This window comes from Antedon bifida, chromosome 3 (assembly GCF_963402885.1).
Source record: "Antedon bifida chromosome 3, ecAntBifi1.1, whole genome shotgun sequence".
Classification (NCBI taxonomy): Eukaryota; Metazoa; Echinodermata; class Crinoidea; order Comatulida; family Antedonidae; genus Antedon; species Antedon bifida.
The window spans coordinates 18,820,336-18,838,938 of NC_136228.1; the positions used below are offsets into that span (position 1 = coordinate 18,820,336).

The 18,603-nt window shown below is 31.4% G+C and overlaps 1 protein-coding gene across 1 annotated transcript; it reads right to left on the reverse strand.

Moving 5' to 3' along the window:
• Positions 1-675: 675 nt before the first annotated feature.
• Positions 676-11,278, reverse strand: LOC144836992 (homeobox protein EMX1-like). Its single transcript, XM_078691958.1, has 3 exons — positions 10,386-11,278; positions 5,633-5,817; positions 676-1,905 (listed from the first exon to the last, which is right to left on the reverse strand). Exons 1-3 carry the CDS (start codon positions 10,780-10,782, stop codon positions 1,696-1,698), a joined length of 792 nt encoding a protein of 263 aa, XP_078548084.1. The 5' UTR covers positions 10,783-11,278; the 3' UTR covers positions 676-1,695.
• Positions 11,279-18,603: the final 7,325 nt, after the last annotated feature.

An 18,603-nucleotide genomic window follows, 5' to 3' on the forward strand; every position in this document is an offset into this window, starting at 1 on the left:
TATACAACACCGCGGCCAACAATCATGGTGTAGGCCTACTACATTATGTCAATGTAATCAGTTTAAATTTGAACCTCCATTGGGACACCCCTATTAAGAAGACACTTTCTCAGAATCTAACAAGGAAAATATGTTTTAATACTACTACGGTAAACCCTTATTCAGGGAACTTTCCAATTAAGTAGATACTATCTTCGTTTTTTTATTTCGTTGTTGGTGAAGATATCTGTAGTTTGTGGTAATTAGGGTAGGCCTATAGTACGGCAATCGATTGTTGTCTGGGTGTATCGTATTATTTCATCAGAAAATATGCTATCGGTAAAAAATACTAAAAACATTAATACCGATCATGACAAAATATCAAAACACCGGTAATTGTTTTAAATGTAGAAATTTTATTTCCTTTTTAAAATAATATAGTCATACAAAACATGTTTAGGCCTAAACTTTTTTAGTAATATTAAAACTAAATTAAACGTAGCCAAGAAGAGTGTTTATACTTGAATTCAATAATATATTTCGGTGGATGGAGAACGCTAATTTAATTTATTCTATTAAAAAAATGTTTTTTCGTTGAACACAATTTGATAGTTATATTTGCAGGCCTACACATGATACCGATTCTTGATCAGATTATGTAGTGCCTAGGCCTAATATAATTTTTGTTTAAATGCATCATAACACTGATGAATCGACCAGCATAGCTGCACTACGTAGTGTTAACATTATTTCATAAAACAAATTATCAGAATTCTGTACATAATTATGTTAATTTACATTATGCCTATATTATTTACTGATTGTTTGAAATAGAATAGAAACACTGAACTTAGTGGATTATATACAAAATTTCTGGATTAATGAAATGATGGTCTTAACGTTATTAAGGTTGTATCAAATAATGACGTTATGACCAAGTTAAAACAATGGTTTGTTGTAAATTAATTGAAACGTCATTAAGACATGTTTCGACGCGCGCGTCAAAACATCATGGTTACGGCTTTTGTACGCCGCCCGTCAATAATGTGTCTTTCCTGATGTATCTGAACTCTGCATGATATTAAATCAATTAGGACAATTATAGCATTCGAAATAGATTACATCAGCCTCTTTCAGATAATTGTTCTTTTAGCAAAGTAAGTCTGGTATACACTTAGCGTACGAAAAAATATGAAAGAAAAAAACATATTTCTAATGCTCTAGACATTAAAATTGCACTTTGAATAAATAGGTTGCCTAAACAACAAATACTAAATGCTGTATAAAACAATGCAGTTCTATATGTACCTACACAATAAAAAGTGAATGCTCAAAACCTTGTTTTTCGTGCCTTCCTTTCAAGAAAGTAACAGATCAAAAACGGTATCACTCAACAATGGTGTAAACCGTGATATAAGTTTATTATTTTTAAGCGTATCGGTAAAAATTGTTATAAATTGAGGCGTTAATGTAAACGTCCTTTTAGCAAGCACTGGCAACATGCAAAGCTGTGGTACTTAGTATTGTTGTAGGCCTATTCACTTCCGCTCGACTCTCATAGCAGCACTACAACAGACAATCCGCGTTGTCGCAACAGTTTCGACACATTGTTGCAACTTATTGTCGCGTACAAAATGATCGTCGATAAGTGTTCATATGCGTTATTGTTACGTCACATGCAATGTTTTGTTTCCAAAACATCTTTAATATATTTGTTCATTTCATGTTATACTCTCTGTGTTCATTTTCTTCATCTTCTTCCAGTTCTTCTTCCTCCTCTTCATCCCCTTCCATCTCATCTTGTTGTGTTTCTAACCTCCATCGACTCACGTGGTGAGACCCTTTTTTCTTCATGTCTTGTTCTCCTTCTTCTTCAGCTCGAATTCGTTTGTATTTTGTTCTTCGATTTTGGAACCAAACCTTTACCTAAATAAAAAAAAATACCATATTTTACAAAAACCCAATTGTTCTTCTTTTAATAAAATATGATTTTTTAATTAACGATGTTTGTTTTTTTAATTGGAAAATGGCATTTTCAATGACAATAAATATTTTATTTCTATGAAATTCATTTTTTTACCATATAAATGAATAATTAAATTGTTAAAAACAAATAAAAAAATTATAATACACTGTAGTTGAATTAATAATTTATTTTATTTTAAAAATATTAATATTGTTATAGTTATTCCTTATATTATTCAAATTGTTTAAACACACATAGTATAGTCCAAGTAGTGTATTGTTCATAGAGCCAAAATATATTCATAACACGTTAGCAAAACATATCATTTTCGTTATGAAAACAAATGCAGACATTTTTGTGGTTCAAAATTGTCACGTTTTAATTTCAGTATTGATATCAAAGGTGTTGATAATTACTCGCAATTTAGTATATTTTTTCTTATCTTGATAACTGTTTTGATCTTACTTGTGATAAAATCGTTCAAATTATCCAACAATTCAATCAAAGAACTTTTTATTCATAGAAATGGGCTCGTGTAGAAAGAAATAACAAGACAGACGATCACTCATGCCTTTCTATACATATGTTATAATAATCTACGGCCAGAAGGCTTGTATTGTTTACATCTTTTATTTTTGAAAAAACGATAATCATCAAAATAAAATTAAAACCCTGTTGTCGGTAAATTTACAAGCGAATAAAAATGAGTAATGAAGTTAACTATTAACAAAACTAGTATTCTTTTCATTTGTTGTCTTTCACAAAAACTATTTAGTCCGCTTTGCGGTTTAGCCAAGGACATAAACGTCAAAATAAGGGTTACAATTAACTTTTATTCAACACAACAAAATGTTCCCTAATCGGATTTTTATAGAACTTATATTATAAGGAAGAAAAATAAGCCATGCCTCTGGTTAAACAGTCTATAGTTAGCCTACTACAACGTGACTGTACTTTGCTCTATTCAACACATTTTAAAATATTAGCTTATTCGTGCTCTTTAACTTCCATATGATATCAGTAATACGAGCAGAAAATCAAAAAGTTTCGGGATAATCCGTTCCCCATGGATGATTAAAAACTGTTTCATTAAACTTGTTAAATTTACTGAAAATAATGTGTGGCTGTCAATACAACACTAATGCAGAGTCATTTTCTTTATTTTAGTTAAAAGCACAGTTCTTGTAATGTCAATAAGCGTAGCTAAATATCACTATTACCCAGCCAAGCAAACCCAACTCGCCTTCATGGTAGTTTAGACCCGCAGCCGACTGTAAATAATACCACTATAGGTAAACTCTTTATCCTAGCTCAAGACCGCACATTAAACGCTACATTTCGCTAAATTTAATTTGTCAATTTTTCCCTAATTAGCAACACGAAGTGTAATTCATGCCGTAGTTAACGTACAAAGCTTAAATGCTATCGTTTTGGACAATACTATTTGTTACGGTTATTGTTCATTTCTGCATTTTCCCACACAGTATAATTTTGTTTCACCTGGCTATTAAAATTAAGTTAATTTTGAAAATTACTAGTCGGCTGCTTGAGTAGGCTAATCGGTTTACTAGTAAATAGCATAGTAAAATATTATTTATTTTGACATAACAGGGCTTTCAAACTGTGCTCGTCCTGCTACCAAGATTCTTTTTTTTTCATAGAACTAACTTAGGTATCGACCAAAAAAAGTGTTCCTATTGTGTCCAAGCGCTTGAATGTAAGCAGGAAAGAGTGAACTTCCCTGATGTATGTAAAAAGCCATAAATTAAGGTTCCCATCAGCCCAGAACAACCAAACATAGAGGCCTGTATGGATAAAACAAACCAGATCTTTAGCTAAGGTGTATGAACAACTACGGTAAGTATTCCCTCAGGTTCCCTCAGCCAACCCCAGTCAAGACAAGAACGTCGAGAACCCGATTAGGGCTAGGCGCGCTACCAACGTAGATGCCCCTCAGCCCACCTCAGCAGTCCAAACAAAACACGAGAAGCCGATTTTCTACGCTTAAACACAATTTGCTTACAAGTTCAAAAGATTAATCTAAAGAAAAAGCCAAATGATAATGAAAAGAAGATAATTAACGAAGACAAATGCTATCAATTATTCAACTTTAGATCTTGTCACACCTTTTAGAAGCTTGTTATTTGATTCTCCAGCCACAACAAGGCGCTTATGATTTTAATTGGCTGAAATAACTCGGATTGGTGGGTCGTTATTGTCCATTTTATGTCTATTATTTTCTTTACAATTGTCCTATAGTTAATGATTAAAAACGATGAACAGATTTGAGATCAGTTCTTTGCTAATCAGCACACATTTTACTTAGGCAGCCCACCTGTAATAATAAGCACTCACATCTCTATAGAACCCTAAAACGCAATCCAAAACTTCAACACATTCGTCGTAATTTAGTGGATGATACAATGTCCATTTTAAAAATGTTGTGATGTTAATTATTTGTGTAAGTATTTATAATTAATTTTGAAAAATATTACTGTTACCAAAGATTCTTATTTTGTTTACAAGTAAAATTATTAATTTTCTTTTATATTTCTGTTCTCGCCAAGCCAATAATAAATCTTATTCAGTTTGAGTGTGATTATTCCTATCGTTTGTAACACTAAAGATATTGTAAAATTACAATCCGGGTCACTATTTGTAATTTAAGTAGTATAAAATTCTTATGTAAAATTGACTGTTCTTTAAATAATAGGCCTATACCTTTTTCTGTAAGAACAAGGCCATATAGGCCTACATGGCTGCAGTCGCGTGCTCAAATTTGCGTTAGTGTTTACCGACCGACCAACCGATCTACCGACCGACGGACCAACCATCCGACCAACCGACCGACATAGTGAGCAGTAGAGTCTAAAAATGTCTCAAATTTACATAATGAGAGTCAGTATTGGTGAATTTTCTATCTTATAACATGAACCGCTGATGTGTAGCTCGTTCCTTAATATGAATTTATATTTTTATTATTATTATATTATTTTAAAAATAAAAATAAATGTTAAACCAGGAGTTGCTATTTAATCTAATGTGTTCTCCATGAAGTCATGAAATCAAGAATGATTCAGATGATGATGATAGCCATTAAATAGACTAGGATGTTTATTGGTAACAATGCCAACATACAGATTGATATCAATCAATTAGTTTAATGATACCTAACAAGACTCAATTTCACATAGTTACTGATTACTAATTGTACTAATTAAGGTTCTTAAACCACTCGTTTACGACTTGTTTAGATCGAGAATTCTAGAAATGTATATTTTACTTCTTACTAATAACAGTGAGCGTTTACAATTGTACGATAGCGTATAGCCAATAAATTAGCCCACGTCTGAGACAACAATTAGACGCTTTTAAAGCCTAATTTAGCTTTAATTAAACCTAATTTGTATACTTACTTTTTCGAATTGTTGAGTCATTTAATGCATGGGTATTGATTTGCAATTTGCTATAATGTAGGACTAGGAAATTCTAGTGTTTAGTTTAACGTATTATTATAATATTCATAGGCCCTATAAGTAGAAAATAAAAATAGCGATATTCGGGCAATATCAATCAGAAATTTAGCATGTGATAAATATAAATGTTTGTCGTAACCGGTTTTTTGGATCGTACTGTTAGTTAAAATAGTAAACAGTTATACAATGTATTTGTTTACTGGTATCTTACCTGCGTTTCTGTAAGGTTTAAGTTGGCCGCTAGCTGTTTTCTCTCCGCCCCTACAACATAGTGGTTCTTTTCAAAAGCTTGTTCTAGTCGTAGAAGTTGTGATGGTGAGAAAGCAGTTCTTATCCGTTTTGGTTTTCTAAATGGATGCTGAAGAAATCCAAATCCAGCATTCGGTAATTCTACTCCTAAAAAAAAATAAAATAAAAATCCATTTATTAAATAATTATATTTGTTATAATTGCAAGTATGAAAATGTGGTCAAATAATGTCATGTCAGATTAGTACTATGTATGTTTTAAGTTCGAATCAAGACATTTTGTGTTATAATAATGAAAGGTGTTTTTTTTAAAGTTTTGATAGTTTTAATAAAAAAAAGTACAGAGGCATGTTCATGGTATAGAAACTAAATAGTTATGATTAAAATATTAACCTTAATGTCTGATGACAGATATGACCATAAATATTATTCATTTAAGATAAAGTATGGAAACAAACTTTTAGAATTACCCAGTAAAATAAATTTTGCAAAAGATTGGCAATAAATGGATTGTCAATTGTTTAGAGGTGACACTTTAATAGTGTTCACAAGAGTTTTTGATTTCTTTCCTGTATTATATCATATCCCCTAAAGAGTCGTAAAATATTCTTGCAATTTGTTTTCCTCGTCTAATTTTGACATTTAAAACTATGTTGATATTTTGATGTTTAACAGTCATCATAATTCTGTAACAATGACAAGTTCAAGTTGTTTTTATGAAACTTGTATGTCTGTTTTACAAGCCTTTCTGAAATATGACATACACTAACTAGAGAATCGGATATAATTTATAAATATGTTTCACTAAATTAAATCTGATCGAGGTATTTAGTTGCAGTCTGCGTCTAAAATATTACATGATGTAAATCATCATACAGGACCTAGAATTGTGTGTATTTTAGTTCATTTTAATTTAACAGTTCTTTTATTATCATAATTTGGCCATTTTTTGAAAATTTCCCTGGACTGGTTTACGAAACTATTATCCATATCATAATAATTATGATTATTATTATCAAAATATATGAATATTATGTTGTATCATAATCATATTTATCAACCGTCTAAATCATTGCTGTTCCTTATATTTAAACTGGGTAATAATCGCCCTGTGCATAAGTACTAATGGTACGATGGACTAAAATCGTATAATAATATATAAATATTCAATTGTTCCAAAAATGCTATGCATCTGTACATAGTAAACAAAAGTATTGTTACTCACATTAGGCATACTCATATTATTTGAATGTGCCTAACTGGTCTATTTGTAAAATGAACTAAAATAACTCGTTCGTTATTTATTGGCGAGAGATATTTGTGCACTTAATATGCAAGTACTAAAGTTATTAAGACGAATGAAACATTTATTAAGTAACCGATATGCCTAACAAATCACTTGATTTAACTAATTGTCGAGGAAGGAAGGAACGAAAGAAACAGTAGACTTCTATCTCCCACTGGAATCATAAATCAGTATTATGAATAGGAGACAAACGAAACCGAGTTCTCATTTTGTGTTTTTAGTCGTATCAGGTTAATGCTCTAAATAAACTTTCTTCTTGTTCTTAGGCCTAACTTGTTTTTTTCTTCAGGTAAAATGAGAACCTCATTAGCAAAATTGTGTTTTCAGATTTCAATAGGCCTATATAAATCGAAAGTTTGTAGGCCCTATTTTTTATTTCTTCCGTTACTTTTATTTCATGAGTATGTAGCCCTACACTGTTCTGAAAGTCAATACAACATTTCTATCAGAGTTCGCCTGTCAACCCGACAGAACAATACTACGTTAGGCCTAACTAAAGTAAAACATTTTTGTCTGGTTTCATTTAGAAATAGGCTTTTATTTAGAATAGTATTTAGAATATTGTATATAGGGAAGGGCTAATATGATGGTAAGTTCACGAAGAATCAATTGGAAGACATTTCGCTGTGTATATAAGCCTAAGAACCATGTTTGTAGTTAATTAATACACTCATACATCTTTTACATTGAATTGAGTTATTGGCTATACACACCCTTTTAATTAAAGTGTAACTTTAATAATTTATGACCAATTAGAATTATTACCGAATCGATTAAATATCGTATGGTTACGTTTGAAAAATGTATCCTAGAGGCAGTTAGTTGTTGTGAAGGTTTGTTTACATTTAATAGTATGTTCTTTTGATGTTATTCAATGCCGACGCGTGTACCACCAATACCAAAACACCTTGTTCAATATTCATTAGGCCACACAACGAATCAGCCTAAAGGTATAATTAGTAAAAGTTAAGCATTTTACAACTTTTAAAAGAGAGAATTCGGACAAAAGTAATCAGATGTTGTTGGATTGGTATACCCACCACTTTAGGTAGGAAATTCAATTTTATTCTCATAAGATCATATTATGTAATAACAAGAGTAGTAGAAATGTAGAATGCACTATGTTGGATAAACTTAAATAAGCTTAGATGGGCTTTAAGGCTAGTTCCACCAGAAAAAAAAATAGAAGAGTATATGAGTCAAATATGTTATATAAATAAACATTTCAAGAGTGGATAACAAAATAAATAGGCTAAAAGGAAAGGTACTCTGGTAGGCCTACGGTACACATTTCCGTCGTATAAAGACTAGACATTTGGCTATTTTAGGCCTACTTAGTTTTAATTTTAAAAGATCCCCTGACCTGGATCAACCCGGTAAATGGACAATTTTCACTCGAAAAATGAGCCTAAAAAGTTGGTTCGTTTTCGTAACAAAACACATGAACATTATATCTGTTGGCCATTGAACTGTTGTCCTCCTTGTGTTTCAACACATTAGTGTTTAATTAACGCGATCTTTACCCAATTTAATTGGATTGCCCTATGATTAGTGGCGTATTGTTAGTTCTCATCGTGAAGAGAATAGATATCTGTGGTTCTTATGTAGTTTGTATTGTAAGATCGTTTGTAAGACTACGTACACTAATTAACCATATTAAAAGAACAATTATCGTCTGCTAATGCGGGCGTTGTGGATGTGTCCATGGTTACAGAGGGCGTTGTTTGATATTGATAGTGTAGATCTCTAGACATGCATGTGTTAAGAACGTCAAATAGCATCACAATTGCTCATTTAGTTTTCGTTAAATTAGTTTCATAATATATAATTATTAACCGTTTATGGCCTAATCAGGTTAATGTAACTATTATTGAAATAGGTATTGGCAAATTTGAGAGTCCAGTAGACCTACTTTCTTATGTTGCGTGTTTCGCATAGGCCTAGGCCTAAATGGCGTATCTCAATGTAAATTCAAACCAAACATTCAACTATATATTGTTGCCGTCAAAATGTTATGTTACTGTTTCGTTTAAGTGTATAAACTTTTAAAGACTCCAAAATTACTTTTAAAACTTGGAAACATTAACACCTTTAATGAAGATCAAAACGACCGCCATCTGTCGCGGCCTGGTTGTAGTAACCATTTCATTAGAGTCCTTTTACAACAGCTTTTAAGAAACGTAGTGTATTCCGTTGTTTGATTTACTCTTTAGAACTTAAATTATCCATTTAGGAAGCCTTCTCGTGATTCTGTTTGCAATTGAGGCAAGGCAATTCATTCATTAACTTTTGTAGACAGTTTGTATTCATTTAATCAGTGTATCGATTTTCCTTGTTTTTAAGGTACCAGTGATAACTTGACGCTTTATGTTTGAAATGATTTGGTGGATATCGATATATCGATTAGTACAGTATCCATTTCACATTAATTGAAATCAATTATGTATTACAATTCAAGGATAATTATCACAATAAGGACAATTGTCACAATAATTACAATGTTTGTGGCCTAATAAAGTTTACCGAAAATTATTATTTTATTTTAATTATTTGGCCAATGATGATAAAATGCCGGTAAAATGTTAACAACAAATGTTAAATGTGTTTATTCTGGTCCTCAAATTAGGCCCTCCACGGACCCACGGCAGCCATCAGATCAGCAAGTTCGTGGTTTTAAAGGCCCAGTTCCATTAAATAATTACCAAGCTTGTTTTAGCTTGTAAACATTTTAAATGTAACTCATATCCCTGTTACAAATGAGTTTGATTTTAGAAATAATATACATTATAGTTAAATTATTAATTTCAATTATTGAAAACATTGAAGCTATTAAAATGTTGAAATTATCTGTTTAATTATATTGATGCAAAACGAATTATCACCATATCCTAACTTCCTCCTCATCCTGATCATCAATAACATCTTTTTATTTAAATCTCTTTAGGCCTACTCTTCAGCAGGTTAATTCTCCATCGATTCATGGTCATCACCTCCTCTCGCCCTCTGTCCTTCACATCCAGTGGTCTAACCACACGTTTGATTCTTGCACTGCACCTTGCTTATGTTTGATTGTTTATAACTTTTGACCAATTTGACGCCAAATGGACCACAATAATTAGCAGATGATTTACATTACTGACATATGATAAGTTTTTAGTGGTAGGGAGAAGGGAGTAAACATTACGATAAGAATGAGGGTAATGACTCTTATATATCAACAAGAGTATACTAAGATTTAAAGTTTAAAAATTAGATTGTTATAAATATAATATTTGCACATACCGGTAGATACTATTACTAACGTGATCTCTATTTTAATTAGTGCTAGAATAACAAAAATAAATAAGAACAGAATATGCTTGTTAATTATATGCTGTATTACTTTTTTAGATATAGCAAAGTTGACTTACCTGGAAAACGTTGTCCTAACAGGCGACTCCTTGAAAAGAACCACGGGTAAAAGTTGAAAGGATCTCGCCTAGGTGAGTGGAACATACTATGTAAGGCTGCAGGGCTGTGTGTGGGGCTTAAGCCTGGGTGGTGGTGATGACTTAGTCCTATGGGTTGTGGAATCGCTATCCCATGAGAGTCTGCGTAAGTGGGTTCAGAATATAACCCTTTCATAGAATGTAATGTACTTAAAAAAGGCGACTCAGTCGGACAGGGTTTATATCTAGATGTTACTGGTGATGCGAATGGCGATGCACCATGATGATTCGACTCGGCTGACGACGGGACATCCTTTGAAACAAGTGATTCAATACTAAAACACGTTGGTTTAGGCTGGTAAATTTCTGCTACAGACATTTTGAATTGTTCTTATAAATCACTGTGAATAAATATATAGTTCTTTCAGAAAACACATCTACTCTTTAGAATAATACTGTTCCGGAAACCGTTCATTAAACATATGGTGGTTAAAATGACAGAATATAGTTAATCTGTTTTATAAGAATCAAAGAACCTTCTTTACATGGATAGAGCGCTGCAACGTTGCGTAAAGTGCATTAAATGGTTGTTTCGTTTCCTTTACCGTTTGCCTGGTCTATACCGTATATATCCAAATAATTCGTGTGTTGTGGTATATAGAGTTGTCAAACGTGTGTACGTCTAGAGAGATAAACACCGACTCATCGTTGAATAGTCACTGTTTGTTATACGATGATGTCACTCTTTTTATATAAACCACAACAGTTCCAATCAGGTGTACAGTACGTTGATTAAGATTAAGTTTCAAAAATTGATGAAATACAAAAATAAAAGTTAATTTGCATAGCTAGTCTAATTATCCCGGATCGCTAGAATATAGTGTGTTGTGTTTTCAGATCATAAGCAAAGTAACATAGATATAGAACTCCATTTATTCTAAGCCAAAAGTCATTGGTAGACAAAATGACGTAGATCTAAAAAGCGACCAATCAGAAATGATTATGAGTTACAATGGGTCGACAATTGTTGATGATTGGTGATTATAGAATTACTCATTAGGCAACAGTGCTTTCTAACAGGATTGTTAGTTGGGTCTTGAATTAATTACTTTTGCCACTTTTTAACACGATGCCAATCACTTAAGACGGCTTAACTTCCAACACTACTTACAATTCTATACAAACCGCACAGCCTATACATATAATGTATTTAGCTCTAGGGTTTTTTCAATACTGAAGGGGTACGTGGTAATCTAATAAAAGCCTAAGTTAAAACTAGCATTCAGCTTCAGAATTTTACCTCTGAATTGATTGATTTTGATTTTTATTATTGAGTAAGAATACGTTATCGCTGTTAAATAAATGGAATTTCCAAATTTTCTAAAAAATAAATAAAATTACAAAATGAAGAGTACCTTATTTTTTTTATAAAATATAATTATAAATAAACATACGGAACACATTCATTTTGATTTGTTAATTTTCGTGAAACATTGCTGATTCAATACAATTTACAAATAAACCTGATCAAATTCAACTTTATCAATTCTTGTGAATTATTATTATACTTGCATACTTGTTTTATAATCAAATAATGTCTCACATATTATTTTATTATTTGCTGCTTTTTGTATATAATGACTTCTTTAGTATTATTATTGTATTTCATAGATTGCATTGAATAAGTAAGAAGTGAATACATTGTGGGGAAAGGTGATCAAAATTCGATTATTTTATAATAAAAATTAAGATTATAATTGTGACTTGGGAGAGGAGATGAACCCACTCTGGATTCGCCACTGGTTATGCTTCATCAGTTGTCAACATTAAAAAAAACAATACGGTAATCAGTGGCTATGAGCGCTCACTGGCTAAACCCAGGGGTCTCGAAGCTTATGGGTCCTCTGAGCAGGGCCTTGAGGAATAAAAGGACATTAAAACAAGTCAAACAAGGCTAAAAACTCCCAAGGACTCCAGCATTGGAGGGCCACTTAGCATCCCTACACCAGGGGCCGCATCCCTCTGCGTTACGCCACTGACTGTAATCATTATTATAATTATTATAAAATAATATAATAATTTAAATGAAACACACAAAAATTAGAATTACTAAGATAGCATCAAATATAATTGGTTGTACGGTTAATGATTTAAAATATCTTTATGAAAAACAGGTCCTAAGTAAATTAAGTAAAATTTTAGAAGATAAGAAACATCCATTACATATGAGATTTTATAAGAACAAGTCAGGCCGGTTACGGGCTCCTAGAGCTGATACGTCAAGAAACCGACTGTCTTTTGTACCAAATTCAACTCATATTTTTGACTCAAAGATTGTTAGATCATAATAGCGCACATGCAATATATATTTTAAAGTTTTACTGTTTTAATTAATGTTTTTAAATTGTAAATTTGTTCTATGTATGATGTAATTATGAATGTTTTACCATATTTTTCTGTCGAGGAAAACAATTTTTCCATGTACAATTTAGTATATATGGAACGAATAAAGATTTGATTTGATTTGATTTGAACTGATTATGAAATATAAATAGAACATTGCAATGTAATGTTACATTCAAGGAATGTTACACCATAGCTTAGTAGAATCAAAGTGACCAAGTGAATGCCCGATGATGGCAGTGTCCATGCCAGGCCTGGTTCCTTGTTACATTTTTGTATTGTTTTCTTAGCTTTTTTATATTTGTTTTGCAATGTTGATGTAACTGATAAAAGCACCATGAAGTGAAATAGAATAACTAATAAACAAATACATTATAATCGAGAAAATAGCATTGAAGTTCACTTCTATTTCCGTGTTGCTTGTAACTTTGTGTAAAGTATAGGCGTTCCTTAACTGACAACATAATATAAATGAGAGTTACAAATAATATTATTGATGTTACAATCTAGCTCATCTAATTTGAGTTTTAATTGATTTGTTGCAATTATTTTGTTCGTTGATTGCTGAAGATAGGCTCAATTAAATTGCACCAATAGAAAAGAAATAAAAACGAGAGAATTTACCAAGTTATAAACACTCTTCATCTCAATATTGAGTTTTATTACCCCGGGTAGGTGCGAACAATTACTGCAATTAATTTTGTGTTATTAACTGGATTTCGTTTATTTTCTGACCGCACTTGTTCTATAATAATAACACTACTAAAACGATATAATCTATCATTTGTAATGATTGGTGTGAAATACTAAACGAAGGGTGATTTTGTTCTAGTCAAGATTAAGATGATGATGCGATAGTTCGTTTAGACGGTTAATCAATTGATTGATAAGCATTTCAATTTTAAATTAAGCAACGACACTTTGCATCTTAAAAGTAGTATTAAGATAATCATTGCAGGCGTTTCTTTAATCGTTTGCTTATAAACAATTTAATAGACGGCTACTTTACACTTATCACCCAGGGAGTCCATGTCTCGTAAAACAACTGAAATTTCCTTACAATTCGGTTGTTAAATTCACCAGCGACTGACGCGCGTGAATTATCAATTAAGAAATACGACCAACTTGCTTCAAAATAATTAAAATCTTCATTCAATATTAATTTCTTAAAAGAAAATTGACTGGAGTATATTTGGGTTTTAAAACATTCGATTAATCAAGATGAATATAATAAACAGATTTAGTAACATTTTATGAATAAAATAAATTCTAAAGGGAATTAACATCTGTATTAAGCTTCCGTTATTAATTATTCAGTATCAGACCGCACGCACACTTAAAGGTTATTAAATACAAATTATGTATATTATATTAGTAGATTATGCTGTACTTTAATTAAATATTAGACCACAATTTCCTAAGGTTCACAATGTTCTTATTTTATTGTTTATTGTTATAAAAATAAGTAAATAACCACTTTGTAAAATGTGTATGAAAAACGTTCTTTTTTTGTACTTTAACATTTTATTTCCATCCAAAATGTCGAGTATGTCTATCGTATTCTATTCGTAATCTAGTGACTGTTCGTTGTCTTTCATTACCATTATCATAGTGCATTACTGGGGTGGGGAAGTTCCTCCATGAATATCATAAGATACCTGCCATGGGCCTTACTGGTGCTCTTTTTTCGTCATATTGTTTCAATGTTTTACCCCACATCTTGATTTAGGGAAAAAAGTATGTTTTATAATCAATCAATCTAATTTCTTTGATTTTGCTTACTTATTCCTCTAAGATCTTCTTTATTATATTATATGAACCTCTCTTTTGAGATGCCCATTCAGAGGACACTTTTCCATGGAATTATCAATGGGAAGTAATACGCATGACACATAACCCCCATTCAGGAGACATCCCTATTAAGGGGACACTTTATTCGAGGGTTTCCCTTTATACTATTAGATAATTGTTATTGCGCCGCTTAAAAAATTGAAAATCTTATATACGATTGAAAAATGAAAAATTCGCCTTTCCTTTTTAACATTTTTCAAACTTTGTTGCACCGATTCGTCTCGTGATAGTCAGTTTTGAACACTTTTATGATATAACAACGCTTACTTAACTCAATTACCAATGAACAATGCAATATTTCTTAGCATACACAGAAACGGTTTCATATCTAAGTATAGTTTTTGTATACAGGGAATTTGATTGGTCGACTTAGATTGAAACCCGCTCTGTTAATATTATTAACAGGTTTGATTGGACAAATCAAATGATGTCTTACATGAGTTCTACCAATCATCATTCAGCGTCCCATATTGTGCTACACACGTATTGTGATTTGCATTAAATGGAGTCATATTATTTATTTATGTTTATTCTATTAAATATTATATTTTAATCGATTTTGTATATGGCAAGACGACACAAAATGATACCATTAATTGCATGCAATGTACTTTATTTCGTGTAATTAATTCATTATTCTTTGCCCTATCCGGTTATGAATTAGAACAGCCTTGTCGTTTACACAGATCCGGACTTATTATTAATATTGTTTAATGATATATTTTCCCCCTGAACAAATAATTTATTTTAGATTTTGTTTTTGAATGTCATTTTAATGTGACATAATAGTTGTCACTTTGACCAAAAACTGGATTAAAAAAAAGATAGGCCTAGGCCTATATCCATTTTTGACGTAAATAAACGTAATTTAAAGCAAAAAAGTATACACTTAAGCCTATCTATCTGTCAGGCAGAGTTCTTGGTTAAAATTAACCGTTTATTTTGTATTTTTATAAATGAATTTATTTTTCTACAAAATTTATCAAAAATACAAAAGGGTCTATCAAAAGTCTGATTTTTTTCATGTTTTTAGGGAACAATACATCTTCTTTTCATGAGGAAAAAAAAATTAGGTTAGGAGTTGGGGGTTTCATTTTTTTGTTTGCGTTATAGCTGACGTTTTTTGATCAATACAAGCCTCATATACAATAATTATTAGGCCTACTAACTTAATTTGGATGGGTAAGGAACGGAAAGATGATGAACTTTAAAGATCGAAAGTTAATGAACTACAATAATCGATAGAGCAAAATCTATGATCATTTAAAGGCCACTTAACTCTGTATCTGTATACTTGCATGATGGAATCTTGGTTATTACCATTACTTGTTAGACAGTATCGATTCTTTAACGACACGTTCTAGATACAACATAATAATTTCAAGTGTACTGACTACAAACAATTATACTATAGCCTACTTATTTTTCGTTGCTATCTCATCTTTATTCACAGTTGATTTAAAACTTATAATACGGTAACCGTTACCTAACTTAATATAATCCTGACATTTTATAATTTGCATATTTTTATATGCTATTTTTTCTATTTCTATTTTTATAATTACGGTTTTATGGTATCGTCCTAGTTGACAGGGGCTGGTTAAGCACATCACAACATGACAGTTTTATTACTTTTCCGCTATACCCCTTCTATGTGTAGAAAGATCGAAAATAAAAAATGTTATATTCTTTGTACAAAACTTGTAATTTCTTACTTTATTTTATTTGTATTTCGTTTCCGTGTATTTGTTTTTGTGTGTGTTAGTTGTTTGCTGTCCCTATCATTGTCCTAATCGCTATCGTTATATAACTGTATACGGCTTATTTTCTATACTTTGTTTGTTTGTTTTATTTATTTATAGTTTTTTGTTACGTATTAATTTATCAGATAATATGATTGTGAAGACTGTGTTTTAATTCCAAATTGTTTGCCAGCTGGTCTGGCATTTGACATTAATCTTTTACTATTTTATATTGTTGATACTTCATCTTAGTTTTATATGCATTGAATTTGCGAAATAAAAGTTTATATATATACGGTTGGTTCCTTGAAGACTCGCCTTGCTCTAATTAAAACTCCTGCCATTCATTTTTAATTTTAATTTTTTTATTTTTCCTCAAATTGTTTTTACTATTATAATCAATTATGCAATACTTTCATAAGAATTATTTGGTTATCGTACTTTTAACATTAAATTTAAAAATGAAATTATTTTGACATCTGCAGTAATCTAGAACAAACTTCGAACTAATCGCGCTGTGTAACACATGCGTTTGTCTGAAATATTCATAGTTGGAAAATCTATACTTCTGGCGTTTAAATTAATTCTTTTTCTCACCCGACTAAAAATCATGTAGAAATAAGTGTCTAACAAGAGCTTAGTCCCAGTGTATTTGATTTCCCATGGTGCTAACTAGATCCTCTTCCGGTGACTTCGATCACCTTCAGTAATGGGGAAGTTATTAAATCGTGAAAGTTGTTTTCTTATCCTGAAATAGTCCTTTTAAGGGTGTTAAATCTTCTAATTAAGGTGAATTTTCTTGATATTGCAAAGTGATTTTGCAACGCGAATGTAGCCCTGACTATTAATATGTGATATTACAGCTGTATGTTGCGAATCACGTGGTCATTATGTGAGGATAGATGAGCAATCGAGTGCCTATCGAATGACAGGTTTTCCGCGACTGACATGTCATAATCGATATCGACAATTCTATGCCTCTTAAACCTCATTAAATTTAATTCATTATAATTGTTCTTTGATGATGACGACGTGATTTTCATTCTGCCAATTGTACTTGTACATCAAGTATTTTAACAATTTAAACTACTTTTAGAACAGCATTTTATCCGTCAAAAAATACGAAATGTTCGTTTTTAATAACTACACTTAGGCCTAGCTATTTCGAGCAATACTCTTTTTACTTTTTATTTCGGTTTATAATAGGCGGTTATATCATATTTTAAGCGTCATATTGTCTTGATGGCGGCCACACATTTACCACTATGGCCTATAGGCCTACTATTTGCATATTATTCCAAATGCAATATTTGTGAACTTTTTTGCCTTTTGTTGTTGTTACTGGATTTTCTGGATGTTTTTGATTACGTGTTTTTTATTGAAATGAAACGGTACGGGGATATTGTTTTTTAAAAACATTTAATTATTAAAAGGAGTTATTATATTATGATGAAGAGTATACAAAAAATCTCATGAACCATTTTCACCATCGCCTAACATTAAACACACACGCACACAAGCACCCTGTAATTCTATATTGTACAAATACAATGTTAGGTAAAATTTTCAGTACGTAAACATAATCAAAACTGTATAATCTATTTTGGAAAATGATATGCTATAGAAAGTTAAGCGTGCGTGCTTTTTCGTTAATTACTGTAATCGTGGAAGGCCAGTAGTTGAGCTATCAATTGTTGATGAATCTATCTCGTATTACATACACTCTTCATACCCACAAGTGCCCAATTTACACTGGATTGTTTGTATTCTATAGATAATGTAATAATTACGCATCGTAAAGTGCGCTAAGTTTTGTCAGGATCAACGCGTAAGTTTTAACATAAATACGCGTTTCATCAATGTTGATTATTATTACAATTTTCTTGATTATTAAGCGTGTTTATTTGGTGGAATTAGTTGGAACATAAGTAGCAATCTGTTCGATTACCAGCAGAAATCGAACGGTTGATAGTATTTCTTAATTATGTAATAACAATTAGAGATGATGGAAGCTGTCCTGTTTGATGTTGTAAGGAATCCTCGCTTGTGTATGTGTATTTTCTGAACTTCTCTTTGCAATGTATTAACTTCACATAATTATATCGTAGTTGAAATCGTCTACATTAAATATAACAATTATTGGTGAAGCTGGAAAAGGCTTATACGTTGAAAACGACTGACCATAGATTTGAACCTCTCACTTT

Excerpts from the sequence above, each read along its gene's own strand:
- LOC144836992 (XM_078691958.1), bottom strand. The coding sequence starts at position 10,782 with ATGTCTGTAGCAGAAATTTACCAGCCTAAACCAACGTGTTTTAGTATT. Across the intron at positions 5,818-10,385 it reads GTTAGGACAACGTTTTCCAG|GAGTAGAATTACCGAATGCT; the intron begins GTAAGTCAACTT and ends ATTTTTTTTTAG. Across the intron at positions 1,906-5,632 it reads TAAACCTTACAGAAACGCAG|GTAAAGGTTTGGTTCCAAAA; the intron begins GTAAGATACCAG and ends TTTTTTATTTAG.